This window comes from Thermobia domestica, chromosome 7 (genome assembly GCF_964235325.1).
Source record: "Thermobia domestica chromosome 7, izTheDome1.hap1.1, whole genome shotgun sequence".
Taxonomy (NCBI): domain Eukaryota; kingdom Metazoa; phylum Arthropoda; class Insecta; order Zygentoma; family Lepismatidae; genus Thermobia; species Thermobia domestica.
Window position 1 is genome coordinate 290130005 of NC_137460.1, and position 20829 is coordinate 290150833.

Here is a 20829-nt window from a genome sequence, read left to right on the forward strand (position 1 = left end):
GAGGGCCAGCTTGGGTTCTACGGATGCTGGCTTCCCTTGGCTCCTCTCCAGTTCCGCCTATGGTGTTAACTGGTACAAGGTATCTTGATTTTAACTAATTATTATTAAATTCGTCATTATTTTTCAATTCTAAAATTTCGGGACACACCTTAGGGGATTGCGTGATACGCTAGTGTGTAGCGACACATTGTTTGAGAACCACTGGTTTATGGCATTAAACTACTACAAATCGCAGATAACAACGACAAATATTCAAACGTCTCTTTTGGCTTTTTTTTTTCATATTTTACTAGTATAAAACACGTATAAACTTGAGATCTTGAGCATTAGTGGTTTACGTCAACGAAAAACAAAATGTTTTTATTGTTATTATTATTGCGATATTCGATAGCTCTTGTTGATTTTCGCTATATCAACAGTAAAATAAATTTTTCGTATTTCAATTAACTATCCACAAGTCTTCTTTTACAAATCCGTAATGAAAAATCACATATTTACATTGCGTTGGGGCCTCATTCCGTTCATCTTATTTTTTTCCTCTCTTCACTTAAATTGCAGAACGTAACGCAAAGCAAAAGTTGCAATTTTCAGTTTTAAGAACTCTGCTTATTTTCATAAATTAAAACGCAGAATTTGCATTGCTTTGACGCAAACCGTATGGAATGCGGCTAGTTTTTTTTCACAAAATCTGCAACCGTAGTACAAAAAGTCAAATTATAGGTCCAAGTAATCGCAAAGCATGACCAAAATATTCAGTATGCTGACACATTCCACTATGGTTTGCGGAACAGGTAAAGATAGGCACATAATAAGGCCCTCGCCTTAGAATCAAACATGTTTTTAATGTACTCTGAGGAGCAAGATGTTCTTGCTTGGAGTAGTGAACACAGTATTGCATAAGTGCAAGGCAATGCACGAATTGACATTGAGAGCATGACAGAACCTGAGGAATTGTTATTGGTAAGAAGTAATAGAAATTAAATGTAATATTCATGGTTTGATATAAATAACAGTGAATAGTTTAGATGTTAAATGTGAAGACGTGCTTTCTTATTTCTGATAGATTGTTTGCTGGGTTACTAGACGACAGACTGAAATGTTCTAGAATTCTGATCCGCCCATAAATGAAGGTGGGTTTTAGCTAGATTTGTTCCTTATTGAAGCTCAATACTAAATGCGGTTATAGTTAAGGAGCCGTACTTCCCATTTAGGGAAGGACGAGAAACGCCATACTTTCAGGAATTATTCAATGACTATCTAGGATGTTAAAAAGTAGGTAATAGACTGAGTTCTTGCCCTTGTACTTAGGCTGTTTAGGTAGTGCAACAGTAAGATGTATCCTCGTGCACGGGAGATGAGAAGTAGCTGTTCTTAACTATTACCCTAAATGCATATAAAATGTTTATACTACTCGATCTCTTTTTTAAATACCTAGAATTTTTTGGCCCGAGAAAAAAGTGCGTCTGGTAATACTATTTGTCTGATACAACACACTACTACAGTATTATGGAAATACGTTTTCAAAAGTGGATTGAAAGTGAAATCCCCTATCAAATAAATATCTCTGGGAGATTGACAATAATTCTTCTGTATACAACATTGCCATATGAGGAGATACTTATGTTCATGAAATATGAACTTAGGAATGAAAATAATTCTTCTGTATACGACATTGCCATACGAGGAGATACTTATGTTCATGAAATATGAACTTAGCAAAACTTTTGCTGCACTGAAAAGTGTTTCTTCGGGGAAGAGTAGTATTACCAGGTGCACATTGACTTTTGGAGGGCTGAGTGTAGCTACAACGTTCGCATGTATAACGTAAAAACTGCCGTGCATAAAACAAATGGGTTAAGTAATGATGATTTGGAGTTCTTATGTGACGTTTAGGTGTGTAAGTTTGGGACTAAAGTTATGCTTAATATAAGGAAAGATATGTGGAAGTCGGTACTATTTGCAAGACGCGGAAGTCTCGATGATTAAGCAGCATGCCCATTTTATGTCGAGAACAGAACGCAACGAACCACTGCGGGGCTTCTAACCTGTTCCTACTCCTACTATTATACTATGGATCCATACCGTATAGTAAAACTGCACGCTTTAATGTTTTTACTGCTTTTTTTGGTATGAAACTGGAGGACCAACTGTAAACGTAAGCCAAACAAATAGTTTGAACACAAAGAAACTTGAGTTTAATAGCTGTATAGCCGGACCAATTTTACGTTATTTACCGGCTGAATTGCAGAATTTATTTTGGTTTGTGAGAAAGAGTGAGGGAAATAGTTGAAGTTAACGAAGTAGTTGTTTTTGATGTAAGCGGCACTGTACATGAGGGCAGAGAGGTAAACTTGTTATGATTTAGTGGCGGGCTAACCTAACTTATTTTGTTACATTTTGCAACTTCCATGTGGTCTGTGATACAGCAAAAGTTCCCCAACTTGTCCTAGCTGAGCACTAACAAGTTAGAATGCTACATAAGTGAGTAAGGGATGGTGTCCGAACGTTAGCGAGGGAGTTCTTTCGTGTTAGGAGACGCGTCAGCAATGGTGGGTGTACACAAACACGACGAAAATGGGAAAGCACTTTATATAGCGTAAAAACATGCCTTGGATATGACAAAGTTTTGTGGCACATCTGTGATCACTTAGTATTACCTTCATACATCACTTCACTTCATTACTTTCTTATAAAGTACTACGTGGTAAGGAACATACTTTCCATTTGTATTTCTACCTTATTGTACCTTTAAGAGTTAAGAGATTTCCATTACTTGTAGAATCTTATGAAATCAAGTAACATATTTCTTCCGTGGAGTTTACAAATTCGTGAATCCATAACATTGGTTAGCACCCATAATTTTCCCCATTTTATCACATTCGGTTTAGATTAAACCCCCCTCGTATTAGTGCCCGCTGTGAATTTCTGTTTTTCCTTCATTACTGCAGCACACATCCTAGGATAGTTAATTAAAACAATTGGTTTGAAACACTGCTATATAATGGTGTATTGCCTTTCTACCTTATATCGCATCATTACGCGGACTCGTATAATCGAGACTTCAACTTGGTTTCTGTCCGTAATTAAAAGTTTTTTTTTTGTTACTGTCATGCTGGCATTTCGTCTGATTGTGTTCATTCCTCAGTATTTGGTACTTTTTGTGCTGCCATCAGTTAAACCATAAAAATATAATAATAATAATAATAAATTATCGACTTGGAGGCTTCTGTGTTCAGTGAATGGTTCTTCATCGCACTGATTGAATTGATATAAATTAAAAGTGTAATGTGCATGTAGCTACGGTATGATTGAGGGTGAAGTTACAGAATAGTCCGTCAAATAATGATAATTGAAAAAGACTTTGTTCTTGAGATGATTTCCAAAGATGTTTTGGGGCTTATTTCTCAAAGTTACCAGACTAGTAATACTCATTCATACATTTGTAATACAAGTGTAAATATACGAGTATGTGTTCTTCGATCAAACAAGGATAAAGTAGTAGCTACAAGAATATGGGCAAATGTTACGAGAGCACATGATTTGCTTTAGCAGTGATTTTTTCACGAAACATTATTGCGGCATAATTAACTTGTAACTTTGTAGTATATATCCACAAGAGATTGGAGATTTGTACCACCTTTGTGTAATTTCACAAGTTTGAATATTTTGTTGTTTTCCTGTATATATAGTTAAGAAAAGGATTCTGTAACCGAGTGCAAACTGTGGCTAAACGACTATGCAGAAAAAATAGTTGATTTTTTCCTACTGTCAACGAAGAAAAAAAAAACTGGGTGCTTTTAAGCAAAAATTCCAGTATAAATTCCAAGGAGAGCATTCAACCAATTTGTTTTATTTTTTAGTATTTGATTTTCGGTGAGTTTTCAGTGCGCTATAGTTTATGCTCTTTGATGTGGCGAAGTAATTGGAATTTAATTTAAAATGATTAGTTTAAATATTATATACAGGGTGTTTAATAAGTAATGGTCATAAATTAAACCGTAGATAGTACATGCCAAAACTAACAAAAAAGTCTTAGTAAACATGTGTCCGCAAACGCTTCGTAACGGAGATAAGGGCTGTCAAAAGTTTGGGAAAATGAAGTTTAGAGACGAATATCTCAAAAAGTATGAATCGGACAGAGGGCGGTCCAATGAATGACTATCGAAGTCAGACATGCGCTATGCAGAAATGCATGGTTGATAACTCTGCAATGCGCGCGCAAGGGATTCGGCAAAGAAACGGAAGGAATCCCGGGAAATTGTCTAAGGAAAGGGGGCTCGAGATGAACATCAAAGGCGAGTCTATCCACCAGTAATTCATACGTCGTGATACCAGGTCGAAAGCTCGAAATGATACAAAATGGCGGACAATGTTTACGTGCCGTGTGTGGTTGCATAACCAGCAGGAAATGACAGAGGTAATCGAAGTGTGGTGATGTACGTTCAAAATTGCTCCAGGAAGAATTCCGACAACTAATGCATACGTACAAGTGTGGCAGCACTTAGGTAAATCAAACGGTATGCAAGGCACTGATGAAGCATTATGTGCTAAGCAGTTAACGTAACGAATATCCGCAAACTGTATTGCAATGGGAAAACATGACAACATTCAAGTATGTGGGAGGCGAATCTGAAACATTCCGCATGTTGAACGCGTAAATGTATTACAACAAGCAAAAAATGATGGACATGTAGTGTTTCTCCATATCAACTAACAGAAATCGTCATGTTGGTAATGTGTACAGCATTAATCATAAGGTAAACAGTAAATACCCAGATGTGTAACCATAGAAGAGATGCATGAGAAATTAACGTACCTCTATCATTAAAGTAAATGTTGGAAGTGTCATCCATTCATGCGAATGCATGCTCGTACTCGTTTTCGCAAAGATCCACGTACTCGTGATAAGATGTCTGCATCCTGTTGAATATGTCCGCACCATTGTTCCGCCCTTTCTCGAAAATCTGAGATCAGAACCACTGCATTCAGTGGGCACTTCAGCGGATTTGAACCCGTAACATCATGCACCCAAGGTGAGCTCAACGTCTGTTGCAACCCCGATTCAGTATTTCCAGCTGGCTTGCATGTTCTACCAGTGTTCCTTTCGGCCATTCCATTCATTTTCGCGCATCGTTTGTTTTACCTTGGTATTGGTACAGTAAAGGACTACTCTGTACATGTGCATTCGTCTTAGGAATGTGCTCTGAAGTAGTTTAGAACATGCACCACCACCTTTCTTCGATTACCTCTCTCATTTCCTGTTGGTTATCCAACCACACACGGCACGTAAACATTGTCCGCCATTTTGTATCTTTTCGAGCTTTCGTACTGGTACCACGACGTATGAATTACTGGTGGATAGACTCGCCCTCGATGTTCATCTCGAGCCCCCTTTCCTTAGACAATTTTCCGGGAATCCCTCCGTTTCTTTGGGGAATCCCTTGCGCGCGCATTGCAGAGTTATCAACCATGCATTTCTGCATAGCGCATGTCTGACTTCGATAGTCATTCATTGGACCGCCCTCTGTCCGATTCATACTTTTTGAGATATTCGTCTCTAAACTTCATTTTCCCAAACTTTTGACAGCCCTTATCTCCGTTACGAAGCGTTTGCGGACACATGTTTACTAAGACTTTTTTGTTAGTTTTGGCATCTACTATCTACGGTTTAATTTATGACCATTACTTATTAAACACCCTATATTATTGCATCGTTGCATGCTATGATAAATTACTGTTAAGAGTGTTCATTTTGATTGTAGGTTTACGTATGTTAGGTTCATATACAGGGTGGTTCATTTAAAATTTTCTATCCCCTGTATCCTGTAATAGAGGGGTTTGTTTGAAAAATCCCGTAACACATCAACTTTAGTTTTGAGGGGGACGGATAATTGTGGCAAATTCATCCTCAGTGCCTAGTGATGGGCAGTGGTAATATTCCCGGTGGGAAGGAAAATAAAAAAATGGGACTATTCCCGAGTATTTTCCCTGGCATATAAATTCCCGGGAAGGAATTTATTTCCATTTCTTTCCTATATCTTCCTAATTATAAGAACCATATAGCTATTTACGTTATTTTCTTTTATTATGATTTACTTCTAGATTTTAAATAATTTGGTGGTTAAAAAATTTAAGATTCGTTGACTGTGCTTTAATAATATAATTTTTAAGTTCCATTTCCATTTGCACTAAAAGGTAGAAAAGTACTAATTTACAAACGATAAAAAGAAACCAGTTTGTAAAGTAATGTAGAAATTATGTAGAAATAGAGATGAAGTGCTATAAATAAACCCCGGACCACCGTTAGTAATAGACGTCGGTCTTTCTCCTCTCTCTGACACAACTTTCTGAAGAGGTATTCGGATTTCACTTACATGTGAATTAACGCATGAAATTTCGAGAAATGGGTTGGAAGAGAGGTCATGTATGGCAAGGTTACGTGCAAAATTCTAAAGATAAGTCAGTGTCTTTCAAATATTTTGAACATAAATATTTATGGTTGATAAAATGGTGATGTATATGTCTTCTAGCAATTACTCAACCTAATTTGGTTATAACCTTTAAAAATTTAATATGTTTATGATATCAGTAGTAGAGTCAAATTTGGAAAATCCACTTAGGACTACATATTAATTTAAACTTGCTAGCGGTTTAAAAGTGTGTGGACTTACTATACTATTTTTTCACACATAATTACTCCCATAGAACATATTGAAAATAAATATACATTTATGCAGAGGCCTACTCTCTAAATATAATAATATATAAATAAAATAGTACAATACCGTTCAGAATATACATTTTAAAGACTCCTCTGGAGACAATAGTAAAAATATACTGTGATATAAAAACGGATTTTACTTTGAAATAATAATATAGTAATAAAATGCAATTTTCTTTGTGATTGTACATAAATTCTCGGGAATTTACCCATCACTGTCACTGCCCCATTCCCTGTGGTGAAATCTTTATTTTTCGAAAATAGCAACATGGGCTAAATAGCTTATCGTTTGAAAGCCTATTTGATACCTAATATGAAAATATGATTGTTTTGAAATTTGGCCAATACCTTAAGGGAAATCGCGTTAACAAATATTACCCATTAGACACAAGAATTGTCAAACGAGATTATGTTTGGTGTTAGTAAACTTTATGAATACCTTCAGTTTATAATTGTGCTGAGAAATCAATGTCAGCAACCTGCACTGTGAGAAATATTGGATGGTCGCCCCATTTCTTGTGGTCTAGTTGCTAAATCTTTATTGTTGAATGGCAACATCTGTAAAATAACCTGCTGTTTAAAAGCCCCTATAATTCTTATTGCTAAAAGGTTATTATTTGAGAAGTGCACGCAACACTGTGGGAGAAATTACTTTCGAAACGTTTACAAATGATATTATCAATGAATTATAAAATAGCGTTTGTTTCCTATTAACCGAGAACATGTAAATGTTTTGCCTTACACCATACCGACTAGGGCGAAACTCATTATGTTCATCACAGCACACTTTGCTAATGTTTCTGTTACTCTAGTGGGTAATAGTGATTACTGAACTTTAATGGGTAAAAGGGAGAAAAGTTGTGAAATTCAGACTTGTAGGTTATACCTTGTGAAGTATTAGAGTAGTAATTTTGAGAAATAGGTCGCTGGGCTGTTATTACGATGGAGTATGCGAAAGTGATAGCGTATAGATTGATAATGTGTGGAAATTTATATGCTTCCCTTCTTCGGGTACAAATACGCGTTTTGATGTACACCTCAGCGACTATGGAGAAATTATAAACCAACTTGTGCAAGATATTCGCTATAAGGAGAATGAAATATAACCGATTTAATGCAGTAGCACAGCAGAGAGGCTCGCTCTGGCGTTCTTACGTAAGAAGCAGGTGCGTTAGTGACGTGGTATGCGCATAAATGAGGATTGTAAGGTAGCAGAAACACAAACCAACTTGTCCTATGCTACCGCTAAAAACGAGAATAATATATAGGCAATGTAGGACAATAGCGCAGCAGGGGCACCGGGCGAGAGTGGTTATGTAGAAAGCAGGAACGTCAGCGACAAAATATGCGTATAGAGCAGGATGCTGCTGAAAACATTACAGAGAGTAATATAATTGAGAGAACTTGTAATGGTTTCACAAGCTTTCACACTAGTAACTCTATACCTGTAACGGTAAAGTTTAGATTTCGTATATCATGCAAAAGTGCTCCGTCAGCTAAAAGTTAGAATGTTACAGAATTTCAGACTTTCAAAAAATGAGATTAATTTTTAAAAAATGATACGTATGGGAAAACGAAACTACAATAAAATATAGTTTTACCACATCCATATGTGCATACCGGAAGAAGTCTACTAGTTTCCTCAACTAAATAATGGCACTTTAAATTTCGGCGTTTTCCATGCTAGTGTCCATTGAGAAATATCGTCGTCGGCAATTCAAAACATGTTATGTGCATTTTTATAAATTTTTCAGCAGAAACGAAAAACAGTATCCTGGTTAGATTTTTTGCATTATAAAAGTGAAGTTATAAGTAATATTTGATGCTGCAAGTAACTAGATACCTTCTCAAGTAATAATAAATTAGAGAGTCTAAAAGCTGCACCAGATAATACTATTATCTCGAAACGGCCGAGAATGTCACATAGCAGGTTTTGAATTGCCGACGACGATATAAAGTTCGTATTTAGTACACAGTGTATCGTGAAGTTGTACATAATATGTGAATTTCTATTATGCTTTGAAAATCAGTACCATAAATAACAGTGTACTTTGTATGCTACGTAATTTTTGTGAGCACTTACGTGTGATGCCTGAAGCCATGGTTCGATCCCCGGCTGAATAAGTTTGTAGTGAACAACATCGTGTTTGTGAGTTTTCTCGGGTTACTCCTGTTTCTTTCCATATTCTCATTCCACGTATTCTTCCATCGTCACTCACTTCACTTGATAATCGGTTTGCTTTGGCTTAACAAGCGTATGCGTGGAAAGTTAAACAGAAGAAAAAGAATTAAAAGCAGAAGGTCAAGAAAACAATTGTCCTAGCGTTTCTGCGTAGAATTATAAGATTTATATTGTTTGACAAGGTTGTCTGGTTGTAAGATTTGTAATAACTGTATGTATAAAGTTTGAATTGCAATGGGGTACGCAAAATCTTTAAACTTGTTTTTGGAGAATAACGCACCGTAACACGTCCCATTGTTTCATTAGAAACGCTGGTACGTCCTGTGCTTTTACCTTTACACAGGCTACTAGTGTTATTGAATTACTGATACTTTCTTGGAATGGTTTAATGATATGGTAGTACAGTTTCAAGCTTTCTACGCAATGCACGGTGTACGGTAAGAACTAAGAAACATTTCTCAAATTTCAAAACAAGAAATGCTTTCATTTGCATAGACACCATTTTGAAAACTGTAATTATGCTACCATTTGTAACCAAGAGCTAATATAACGAATTAAAATTGAACTGAAATATATTTTGCTGTCTCGATTCATGTCAAACGCGTTGTTAATAATTTTCGACATATTTTACTTTAAAACCCGATGAATTATTTATAATTACGATTTATTTGAAACATGCGTAGTATGTTTATTATTATTGACGTTTTGTTTCATTTTCTTCAGGTGCTTAGTTATGGGAAGACGAGAGTTCGTGGCAAATAGTAAACAAAAATAAGAGACAGTATTTAATAAAAATAGCGGACATTTCCACATACATAAAGGCAAAATTATCACATATTGGAAATAAAGAAGAAGAAATATTCAGTATTTATAGATGTCAGTAAATAGTGTATCACGGTTCAAAAATCTGCCTTGTAGTTCGACGTTCAGTGCAGATATGTCGATAAAGCCTGACCCAGATAGCACGGAGGATGACGTTATGTATGTAAACCTTACTGATAGTAGCGTGAAAATAGAAGAGAGTGATGCGTCTGAAGAACTTCATGAAATTCCTTCATGTAGTACAAGCAAGAATCAAGGAGGCATAATTAGACTTGGAATAGAAGAGTAAGTCTTTGTGAGTGTTTTCTCTTTCTTTTAGATTTTTACATTGCTCTAATAAATGTGAATATGCTTAAAGAAAGATTTGCTTGATACTATGTTATTTATTATGGAAGTTAAAATAGTTTCTAGAAATAGTACAACGTATTAAAACCATATCCCATGTTTTCTTTTGAAGGACTGTAATTTGAGCTGTATTCACTCAGATCTGAAAGTTTTTCGCATCTTATTTGCAATTACATAAATACAAATAACTCTCCTAAAAGAGAAAATGTCATGTGTCGTCTTGAAACATGTATTGAGAAAGCTAACATATAAAAATATATATTTGAAGAAAATATTGAATAATACTTAAGTTACTACTAAAAAAAAATCTTCAAATCTTTTATCACTAAGTGATTCCGGAGACATGTCAAATTCTAAGGAAAATTTAGGAAGAGAGAGAATGGATTCTATGCCTTACATGAAATGCAGCGTAAGTCTCTCAAAATATTAAGTAGTATACATATTACAGAGTCCTAGTATACACAGTTGTTAATCGTTTTAGACATGAATGACTAAATAAAATAAGCTACATGATATGCGAGTGGATGAGGAATTTTGTGTTACGTTTAAAGAAGCAAAATTTCATCTTACCGTAGAGTAGTCGTTAGCGTGTAGCGTCTAGTACTTTCACGTTTTTGATGACCATTGTCCAATTTTCATAGTCTGCAGGAAATCATTGTTTTAACATATTTATGTCAATTCATGAAACAGCAGTACTTTATTTAGAAATATCTAATATGTTTCTTCATTCTAGATTATTTGAATATTTGCAAAAATTCGCATTTATGTCTTCAAAAATGTTAAAATTTTATCAAGAATTTTCTAACTCACTCACTCACTCTATGGCCTATGGAACCCGGAGGTTCAATGCCCCGTTCACAAAAGCTCTCCACTGACTTCTATCCTCAGCCAATTCGATCCAGTTTCTATTTCGTATTCCTATCTCTGCGAGATCCATCTTGATATTGTCCTCCCACCTGCGCCTAGGTCTTTCTAATGGTCGTTTTCCGATTGGTCTTCCAGTCAAGATTTTAAAGCGTTTCTACTTTCTTCCATTCTAGCTACATGACCCGCCCACATAAGCCTCCTAGACTTCACGACCCTAACAATGTTGGGTAAACCATATAAATTATGTAGTTCCTCGTTATGAAGTTTCCGCCATTCCCCATTCCCGTTCCTCTTGGGTCCGAATATTTGTCTCAGAATCTTGTTCTCAAATACTTAGTCTATGTTCTTCCCTCAGATTAAGCGACCATGTTTCGCAACCATATAGAACAACAGGCATGATTATGGTTTTGTATATTTTAAGCTTCAAATTTCTCGACAGAATTCAAGACGACAAGAGATTTTGAACCGAATAGTAACACGAATTCTCTGATTTTAGTCAAAATTTAACTTCTTCGTGAATATGATTTTCGTCTGTTAATATTGATTCTAGATATTTGAAAGTATCCACTTTATCAAAATTAATATTTAATATTTTAACGCATCCACAATTTGCCGTTTTAGGGTCCCGACGCACTTCCATGTATTTCGTTTTCTTTGCATTTACTTCTAAACCCATGTCCCTGCAAGCGTTTAGTAAGATCTCTGCATTTCTTTCTGTTGTTCTCCTATCACCCCCTACTAAATTTACATCATCAGCATATGCCATAACCTGGTGAATACCGTTCAACTCTAGGCCCTGGTTGCTATTTTTGATTTTCTTTATAGCGTATTCCAGGACAAAGTTAAATAATAATGGCGACAACGCATCTCCTTGTTTCAGGCCATTTTCGACGTGAAAGCTCGTGGACAAAAATTTTCCTACCCGGACTTTACTTTGGGATTGATTTAAACATATCTTAATTAATCTTATTAGCTTTTTCGGTATTCCAAGTTCTGTAAGAACGATGTATAATATTTCCTAACCGAGTAGTACGCCTTTTTAAAATCAATAAATAGTTGATGTACCGGGGCTTGTATTCCCACTTTTTTTCGAGTATTTGGTGAATGGTAAATATTTGGTTGATAGTTGATCGATTTCGTCTAAATTTGCACTGATAATCTCCAACAATTTCATCTGCGTAGGAGGTTAGTCTTGCTAATAGAATATTTGAAAGGGTCGCCTTTAATATGAATTGAAACAATGATTGATTCTTTCCACTCTTGTGGCAATTCTTCCTTTTTCCAGATAAAGAGAACGAGTTTGTGTATCTTGTTCCACAATTTTTCGCCACCAGCTAAAATTAACTCAGCCGAAATTTCATCTACACCCGGAGTTTTTTGTTTCTTTAATTTCTTTATAGCGGTTTCTATTTCTATTCTGTTGGGTTCTGGAATATACGATTCTGCGGTGTGTATCTGTTTTTCTCCACGCACATTGTTTTTTGGCTGCGTGTTCAGCAAATCGTCAAAGAAATCTTTCCATCTAATTATGATGCTATCCGTATCAGTGAGGACTGTATCGTCAGCTTTCTAATATATAAGCACGAGGTTGATAGTTTTTTTAAAATTCGCTGATCCCCTTATAGATGTCCCGAATGTTTGTATTTTTACTATTATCTTAAATTTCCTTAATTTTAGCTTTCAAAAAATCGCGTTTGTTTGTTCTAAAAGTTTTGGAAGTTTCCCGCCTGATATCGTGAAATTTTGTGTAGTTATTTCATTCGGATTTTGTAGCCAGCGTAATTTTGCCTGCTTTCTCTTCTCTGCTAGGTTAATGCATTCCTGGTCGAACCATGGTTTGTTCCTACGTATTTCCGCGTGTCCCAATTTTTCTTTTGCTGAAATTTTAATGCTATCTCTAATTCCAGTCCAAGTACCCTGAACACTAGTGCACTCCGAATATTCTAAAACCGAGAATCTATTCGAAACTTCAATCTGGTATTCCTCTCTTACCTGGTTCTCTTCTAGTTTGTTTAAATTAAATCTCTCCGTTTTCGGACACTGAATATTACCTTTATTCAACGATAATCTCTCTCTCATATTATCGCTGCTACCAGGTGGTGATCAGTGTCACAATCAGCCCCTCTAAACGACCGGACATCAATTATGCTAGATTGCCTTCTTCTATCTACTAAAATGTGATCAATTTGATTATGTGTTTTTATCATCGACATAACCTAAAAGAAATTTTTAAGCTTCAATTGACGTAAGACAAAACTTTTTTGAAAAATTAGTAAAACAAAAGAAAACACATATTCCGAATAGTCTTCGTAAATAATATGTAGCAAATGTAAAGAAATAATGAACATAGGCTACTAGTTGTTGATTAGAACTGTAGTAGGGAAAGTTTTCGAGCAAAGGAGATGATTCACCGTTTGTCTTATGAAAATAATAGATACTTTACAAACATAATGACAAAAATGTGATCACGTTTACCGAGCAAACTTCGGTAAGTGTGTTTGTAAACGGGAATCCTCAGATTCGAATTTCGTTACCAAGCATCCTCACTCATGGTTTTTGAGTTGCAGAAGGCAAATACCGCTATATCTCCATTACACAAGTTCTGGCAAAATTTCTTGTAGTTTCTTCTTTTGTGTTTATTATTTCAGTGTAGCATGGCTTTCCCTGTGACTGAGATCTTTTCAATAAGTATAGAAATGCAATACATATTATGTATATTGCAGTTATGTTAACTCGAAAGCTGATTGACTACGAATGTAAAATTTAAAAACATTATTATTAGGTGTTATACAGTCATGTAAATAGAATAATTTAAAATGACCTATTCTTAAATTATTGTAAATGCATTGAAGTATTAAATCTTCAGAAGGGAACATTGTCACTTAGTGGTAGAAGGGTTATCTCTGATGCGTGAGGTGCCTGATTTTATCCCTGGCCAAACAAGTTTGTGGTGGATATCGTGTACGTGGGTTTGCTCGCTGTACTTTTTTCTCCCACGTTCTTATTGCTTAGATTTTTTCATCATTTACTTGTTTTGACCATCGTTTCTCTTAGCCAAAAGCCACAATCATGTGACGTTAGACTAACTAACTAACTAACTCTATGGCCTATGGAACCCGAAGGTTCAGTGCCGCGTTCACAAAAGCTCTCCACTGACTTCTATCCTTAGCTAATTGGATCCAGTTTCTACTTTGTATTCCTATCTCTGCGAGATCCATCTTAATATTATCCTCCCATCGGCGCCTAGGTCTTCCTAATGGTCGTTTTCCTATGGGTCTACCAGTCAAGACTTTGAAAGCGTTTCTACTTTCTTCCATTCTAGCTACATGACCTGCCCACCTAAGCCTCCTAGACTTGACGACCCTAACAATGTTGGGTAAACCGTATAAACTATGTAGTTCCTCGTTATGAAGCTTCTGCCATTCCCCATTCTCGTTCCTCTTGGGTCCGAATATTCTTCCCATGATCCTGTTCTCAAATACTTTCAGTCTATGTTCTTCCCTCAGAGTAAGCGACCATGTTTCGCAACCATACAGAACAACAGGCATGATTATCGTTTTATATATTTTAAGCTTCAAATTCCTCGACAGAATTCGCGACGACAAGAGATTTTGAACCGAATAGTAACACGAATTCCCTGCTTTTAGTCGACAGAATTCCCTGTGACGTTAGACTAAAAGATTTCGTTTTTTTTGCATCTTCAGGTAAACTAATAATTTCCAATGATTTCGTCGCCTCAGTCATGAGGTTTAATAAAGTCTGACTTTACCTTTGATTGTATGCCGTTTTCATTATTTTAATTGAACATGGCGGCACTGGCGCCTAGTCTCACAGACCCATTTGTTAAATTTTAAATCTTTAACTAATAATTTTCGCTTAAATCTCTTTGATGATAGTTTTTTTGTTTGTATTACGCATATTAAACTGGTATATTGCAAATTTCAATATTAATGCTACATTCTAGTGTATCTTTGGAAAAATTGAAGAGATATGAAATAACGGTAGAATTACAAAACACGTGACACGGGTCTGTGAGACTGCGCCACTGCCGCCGGGTTAAAGAAACAAGCGCGATGTTAAAGCATGAAAACTATTAATGAAAGCTCGATATTTCCTACTAGCTTCTTTTTGGGAAAATTTGCATACATACATAAGTATTATCTCAACAAATAGTAAAAAAAATGCCTTTTGCACTTTTTAATAATTGTATGAAAAATAGTTTAAACAAAGTGTGTGCAAATGGTAATATTTTGGATGTAGAAACGGAAAATGTGCACAACAAAGACTCAAAAATATCAGATACTGGAGGGATATATTCAATATTAAACCTTGTCTAATTTTTTTTTTTTTTTTTTTTTTTGAGGAATTTTTGTAGTCGAAATTATGGTATTAATTTTTGATTAAAATTTGGTCGTGTTAATTAATTACGAATATTTAAAACCTTATCTTTCCAATTATGTCAGTGACTAAAATTTGTTTCATGTAATAAATTTCTTAATAATCTTTAGATTTTAAAGAACATGATTTTGAGTTATTTGCAAATATTCAAAGAAATAGAATGAAATGAATGATACTGAGAAGGATTGTTTAACTGAATCATAGAAGCAAGACTAAAATAGAGGCTTTGCTACAGGTTATGGGACTTGTAAAGATGGTCATCGAAAACTGGGACAACTAGAGGCTATACGCTAGGGTGAATTGTTGTTTTGCTACTTTATAAACTTATACGTTGAAGTCGCTAGCACAAGATACCTCATCGCTTTGTGTATTGTATGGCTTATTTCCATTTAATTCCTTGTTTATATGTAAAATGATTAGTACGTGTGCATATTGGTACTGTGTCATATATAAAATAATTAATATTATAAAAATTGTACGTTATATTTGTAACAATGCATAAAATTCCTATTTGTAAATTAAGCTGCGAGTTTGTTATAGTTACGAAAATCATACTTACCATTTGGCTATAGAAGTTTTGAAGATTTTTTCATTCTGTAAATTTTAACTTGGTTATGTTGTTATTATTTCTTGTTTATATGTTTTGAAATATGTTCTCGAATATATGTATTTTCATGTACATTTCCAAGAAGGCATATAAAATTTTCTCTCGTAAGAATAATAGTTGTTTCTACTTTTTTAATTTCTAAAAGCTTGCGACGAAACATTCGAATATGAGAATACATATTGTCTGAATAAGTGTAGCTATAAAATTAATGTTCTTTGTTGATACTAAACGGTTCTGAATTTTAATATTACTAGTGATTGTGCTAGCGTACATGGCAGTCTCTAGTGTTTAGCAATCTACCGTTCCATGCATTTCGACTCTGGTTTATTTCTTCGAAATACACTTCAAAACATGCTACATTTGCTTACTTTCACACTGTACTATTTATATAATTGTATTAGATAAACAGTATGCTTACTGTAGTATTAAAGCTATACATTGTACGTAAATAGCTTTTACTTATATTATTTGTACGTGTGCACATAAGTGTATGTGTATTGACTACTGCGCTTGTGTGCCGATTTTTTCTCCATCTGGAATAAGTTCTTAGGGTATCTCTGTCGGAATACAAGTTACTTGTTCAAGAACTAAGTCTCGATAAATAAGCATTAATATATGCCATGCTTTTCTACAAGTTAACAGTTAGAATGTAGTATATATTGTAAGTATGCTATTGACATTTATAATTCACATTCAAATAAAGGTAGGACCTATAAACTGATTACCAGTTAAACTATGTAAACAAGATGTATTTTTAAAATAAAGCATGCGTATAGGATACACATGGACAGAAGATGAGCTTTACTTTCCTTTAATTTCGAAGGCCGAGACATCACTATGCAAAATGATGCCAGTAAATATCACGTTACCTCACGCAAATGACGTAAATGTAACCACATGAGCGACATATAAGTCTTCTGTAGGCGTTGCTAATCATTGCTGGGTGGTATATGCAAGGCCAATTTGGTAGCGAATTATTACGTACGAAATATTTTGTTTTGTAGTACGCATCAAATGTAATTACTAGTTGGAGTGTTATTCGAAGTGTAATGTCTTGACTGTGAACAAGATTCTAAGAAAACCAAGCATTAGAAGGCAATATAGGACAAGTCATTTGCTTTTCTGCAACCCAACGGTATGAGCTATCTGGTATTAAATGCTTGATATTGAACCAGCCTTAAATTTGCATTGGCTTGAGGCCTTGCTGCATATCTTGGATATTCTTTTATACAGGGGGACGGGGATCTGGGAGTTATTATAACCATGCCAATTTTTTGGAAAGAGGTTGTCATGGGGTTATTGTCTTAGGTGACGTCCTTGCATTTGTTCCTCCCAAGTACAGTGACTAGTGCGATCTAGCGAGACTATTCTGCATGAGCACCTGAACGTTTCGTAGTTAGTATGACTATAATGATTGCTTGACCTACCATAATGCTCTTCCCTGACTGAGGGGCCGCGGTGGCTCAGTGGTAGAGCGTTCACCTCTGGTGCTAGGGGTCTCAGGTTCAAACCCTGCTCCCGCCAAGTGAACTTTGTGGTGGACAAACACCGTGTGCGTGGGTTTTCTCGGGGTTCTCCCACTTTCTTCATTCCACCATTTCATTCATTACTCATTATCACCGTCTCCTTTAGCCTAACCGGCATAACCGTGGGACGTAAAACTCAAAATTTCATTTCATTTCATTTTCTTCCCTGACTGAGGTTGTAAAGGAATATCTGGAAAGAGAATATGGTATTTTTTGAGTGTCCAGCGCGCTCTCCAGATCTAGATTGAACATGGCTGGGAAACCCTTGGACATCGGATTGCTACCCAAAATCTGTCAACTGAGATTACTTTCGGCAGGCCCTAGAGCGAAAGTGGAATATATTACCACGGAAATTCGTTGGTGGGCTCATTCACATTATGGAATCCTATAGGTTTTACGTACGCGTCTGAGGTGTTAATGCTCCTTAATAAAGTATGCTAACGATGTCAAAGAACTGATATGTACTGATGAAATAAACTCATACAATCTAGCTGCCTTACAGTTAGCAGTGTCTCTTTTTTCTCATGCGACCCTCATTGTTCTCTAGGTATCTATTCGATATGGGCAATTTCACAGATCGGTATTGATCTTCCCTCTTCATTAGCGTGTATTTTTCCATGGTGTCCATAATTAAATGACACGAGTTTACCATTATTAAATAGATTATTTATTACGCTACATTATTATGTTTTTATTATATATATCTGAGAATGTGACATGTATAAGTTCGTTGTATTTGTATCATCTTGATATTTTAATTATAAAATGAGTATTTACATGTTTATTCTAGAAACTGTTGACCACTATCTTAAAAATATGATTAATTGAACACAGTATTTTCTCTTTTGGGGGGAACATTTAAATTGAAACATTAGGTGGTTTGGATGCCACCGTATTGTGTAGATGTATTGTATGTCTCATATTGTCAGTACAGAAGAGGGACTCTAAATTATAATGAACCAAACCAAACTAAAAGCAACAATATCCTTAAAAATGTATTCAGAAGTTACATATTGTTGCTGCTATGCCGAATGACTAAATGTAGTACACAATTAGGCTAACCAAGTTTAATCCTAGCATACTACGCACTATGTAGTCGTTCACTTGAGCTTAAAATTTTCAGTGACAACTTTCGGAAATATGCGTACTTCGAGTATACATTTGCATATTTTGGACACGGGTAGGAACTCTGTCCCAACTGGGACATTAACTTAGAATGATGGATAACACATTAACAAAACAGGTAAATGATGTCCGTTACAAAATACTACTAGATATTTAAAACATTTCCTCTTTCTAGTTTTAGAAGATGTATAATTTTATTTTCTTACAATTCCGTCATCACAAATTAGCAGGTACGCTGCTAGATTTGCACCTTGTAACTTGTAATACAAATTTCATTGCATATACTATAAGGAGTACTTTATGGTTATCATAAATCTCAAAGTGTTTATTAAAAAGAAGGTAACATATAATTCCAGATTACAGGCAAACAGGATTGTGAAAAGATAAATCGTAACTTTTATAAGAAAATTTAGATGTTACAACATTATTATGGATGAATTTTTGTGTTTCAACCCCCATTTAAGCCTATTTTATGTTAACTAAGTTACTTTCTTTTAGTCTGCTGTCTAGGGATAACGGAGGACAAGAAACTATGTCTCTTAATGAAAGAAGGAGAATGCGAAATTTTTGTATACTATGCGGTAAAACGTTTCGAGACAGTTACCACCTGAAAAGGCATGTATTAACACATACAGGAGAAAAGTCATATGTATGTAACGGGTGCGGAAAATCTTTTGCCCATGAGCATCATCTTAGAAGACATGCGTTAATTCATACCGGAGAGAAACCATATGTATGCGAGTATTGTAGTAAATCATTTGGAAATAGATCGAACTTAAGAAGACATATTGTAACTCACACTGGGGAGAAACGTTATCCTTGTAATGTATGTGGTGAATCTTTTCAGCAGACTCCCCAACTTAAGAGACATTTGTTAACTCATAGCACAGGGGAGATATATCCATGTAAGCAGTGCCTTAAGACATTTGAAAGTTCTTCTGATCTTGAAGCGCACATATTATCTAAACATCCCAAGAAACAATTCGTATGTCATGAATGTTGGAGATCCTTCAGTCAAAGTACTCATTATAAAACACATTTATTAATTCATAAGAATGAAAAACCGTTTCCATGTCTGGAGTGTGCTAAGTCATTTCGAAGTTTCTCTGATCTTAAAAGACATGTTTTTCAACATTCAGGTGAGAAGCCATTTAAATGTGAGCACTGTGACAAATCTTTTATTCGGAGATATCAATATAATAACCATTTATCAAGTCATAAGCAATCAAAGACGTCGTAAGCTGTGTGTTGTATAGGGTGTAAGAGTGAGCTTAAATTTCGCATTTAGTCCCATTCACTGGAAAGCTGTTTTCTCACAAACATTGAATCAAATTTACTTAAATATAAAAGTGTAAGATGGAGATATTTCATGTGTGGAATTCTCCACGGAAAGCTCTTTGGATATCAGTTGTAGTTGGTTATTAGTAGTAATACACTTTACTAGGTGACCTTAAGGGAAATGAAATTAACTTCCCAATTCCAGAACTAATTAATTTGTTAAATTGTGCACATGTTTTTCTTTTTAGCTTGCAACTGGCGGTTGTAACGATTATTTATTTGATAAATCACAACTCGAATATAAAAATTCGTTCAATTGAATTTTAAAAACTTGTTATTGTGTATAATGTATTTTGAGGTAATAAAGGTAATTTCAAAATCAAAACTATGATCTGTGTAAATTTATACTACATACAGTAGAGAGAAAATGTATTGTCCTGCTTAAAATTTTACGAGTAAATGCATTTATGACAATCAAAGTAAATAATATTGACAGAATTCGGGCCAGATACCATGCTTTTTATGCACGTTATGTACATAAGAAACTTTTTGAGTGCACGGAGTTTGTTATTTTTGTTTAACATAGTGCAGCATATTATTTTATTGGCATTCGTCCTGAAAAATAGGACTTCCGAACTTTAAAATTTCGTTATTCATTGTACGGGGAGTATTATAACTGTACGAATACTGTGTAGAAGCTATTATCACAGTATCTAATTTCAGTGTATTATCTAATTTCAGTTATTTTCTATCTTTGCGTTGAATTTCGTTTCCTTATTTACCGTATTAAATGTCGTCGTATACTCAAATGTACCAGATTGCAGTAAACAGAAGTTTTATGTGGCGAAACTTTTGCTTTTAATTCTTGATTTTCTGAATGAAATTCAGATAATACTGAAACGTTTTTTAGGAATAACAATTTGTATTCCAAAATGAGTAGAACGCGAACATGTGAAGA

The 20829-nt window shown here is 35.1% G+C and overlaps 1 protein-coding gene across 2 annotated transcripts; it reads left to right on the plus strand.

Annotated features, from left to right (window-relative positions):
• The first annotated feature begins 806 nt into the window (after positions 1 to 806).
• On the plus strand, positions 807 to 20256 carry LOC145691025 (uncharacterized). Of its 2 annotated transcripts, none has more exons than XM_081766574.1 (3): positions 807 to 960; positions 9627 to 10010; positions 19092 to 20256. In XM_081766574.1, the coding sequence occupies exons 2-3, from the start codon at positions 9778 to 9780 to the stop codon at positions 19831 to 19833; spliced, it is 975 nt and encodes a 324-aa protein (XP_081622700.1). In that variant the 5' UTR covers positions 807 to 960; positions 9627 to 9777; the 3' UTR covers positions 19834 to 20256. The 2 variants fall into 2 exon arrangements, with proteins under 2 accessions (XP_081622700.1, XP_081622702.1); XM_081766576.1 differs by lacking the exon at positions 807 to 960 and adding an exon at positions 976 to 1130.
• Positions 20257 to 20829: the final 573 nt, after the last annotated feature.

Excerpts from the sequence above, each read along its gene's own strand:
- LOC145691025 (XM_081766574.1), top strand. The coding sequence starts at position 9,778 with ATGTCAGTAAATAGTGTATCACGGTTCAAAAATCTGCCTTGTAGTTCG. Across the intron at positions 10,011-19,091 it reads ATTAGACTTGGAATAGAAGA|TCTGCTGTCTAGGGATAACG; the intron begins GTAAGTCTTTGT and ends ACTTTCTTTTAG.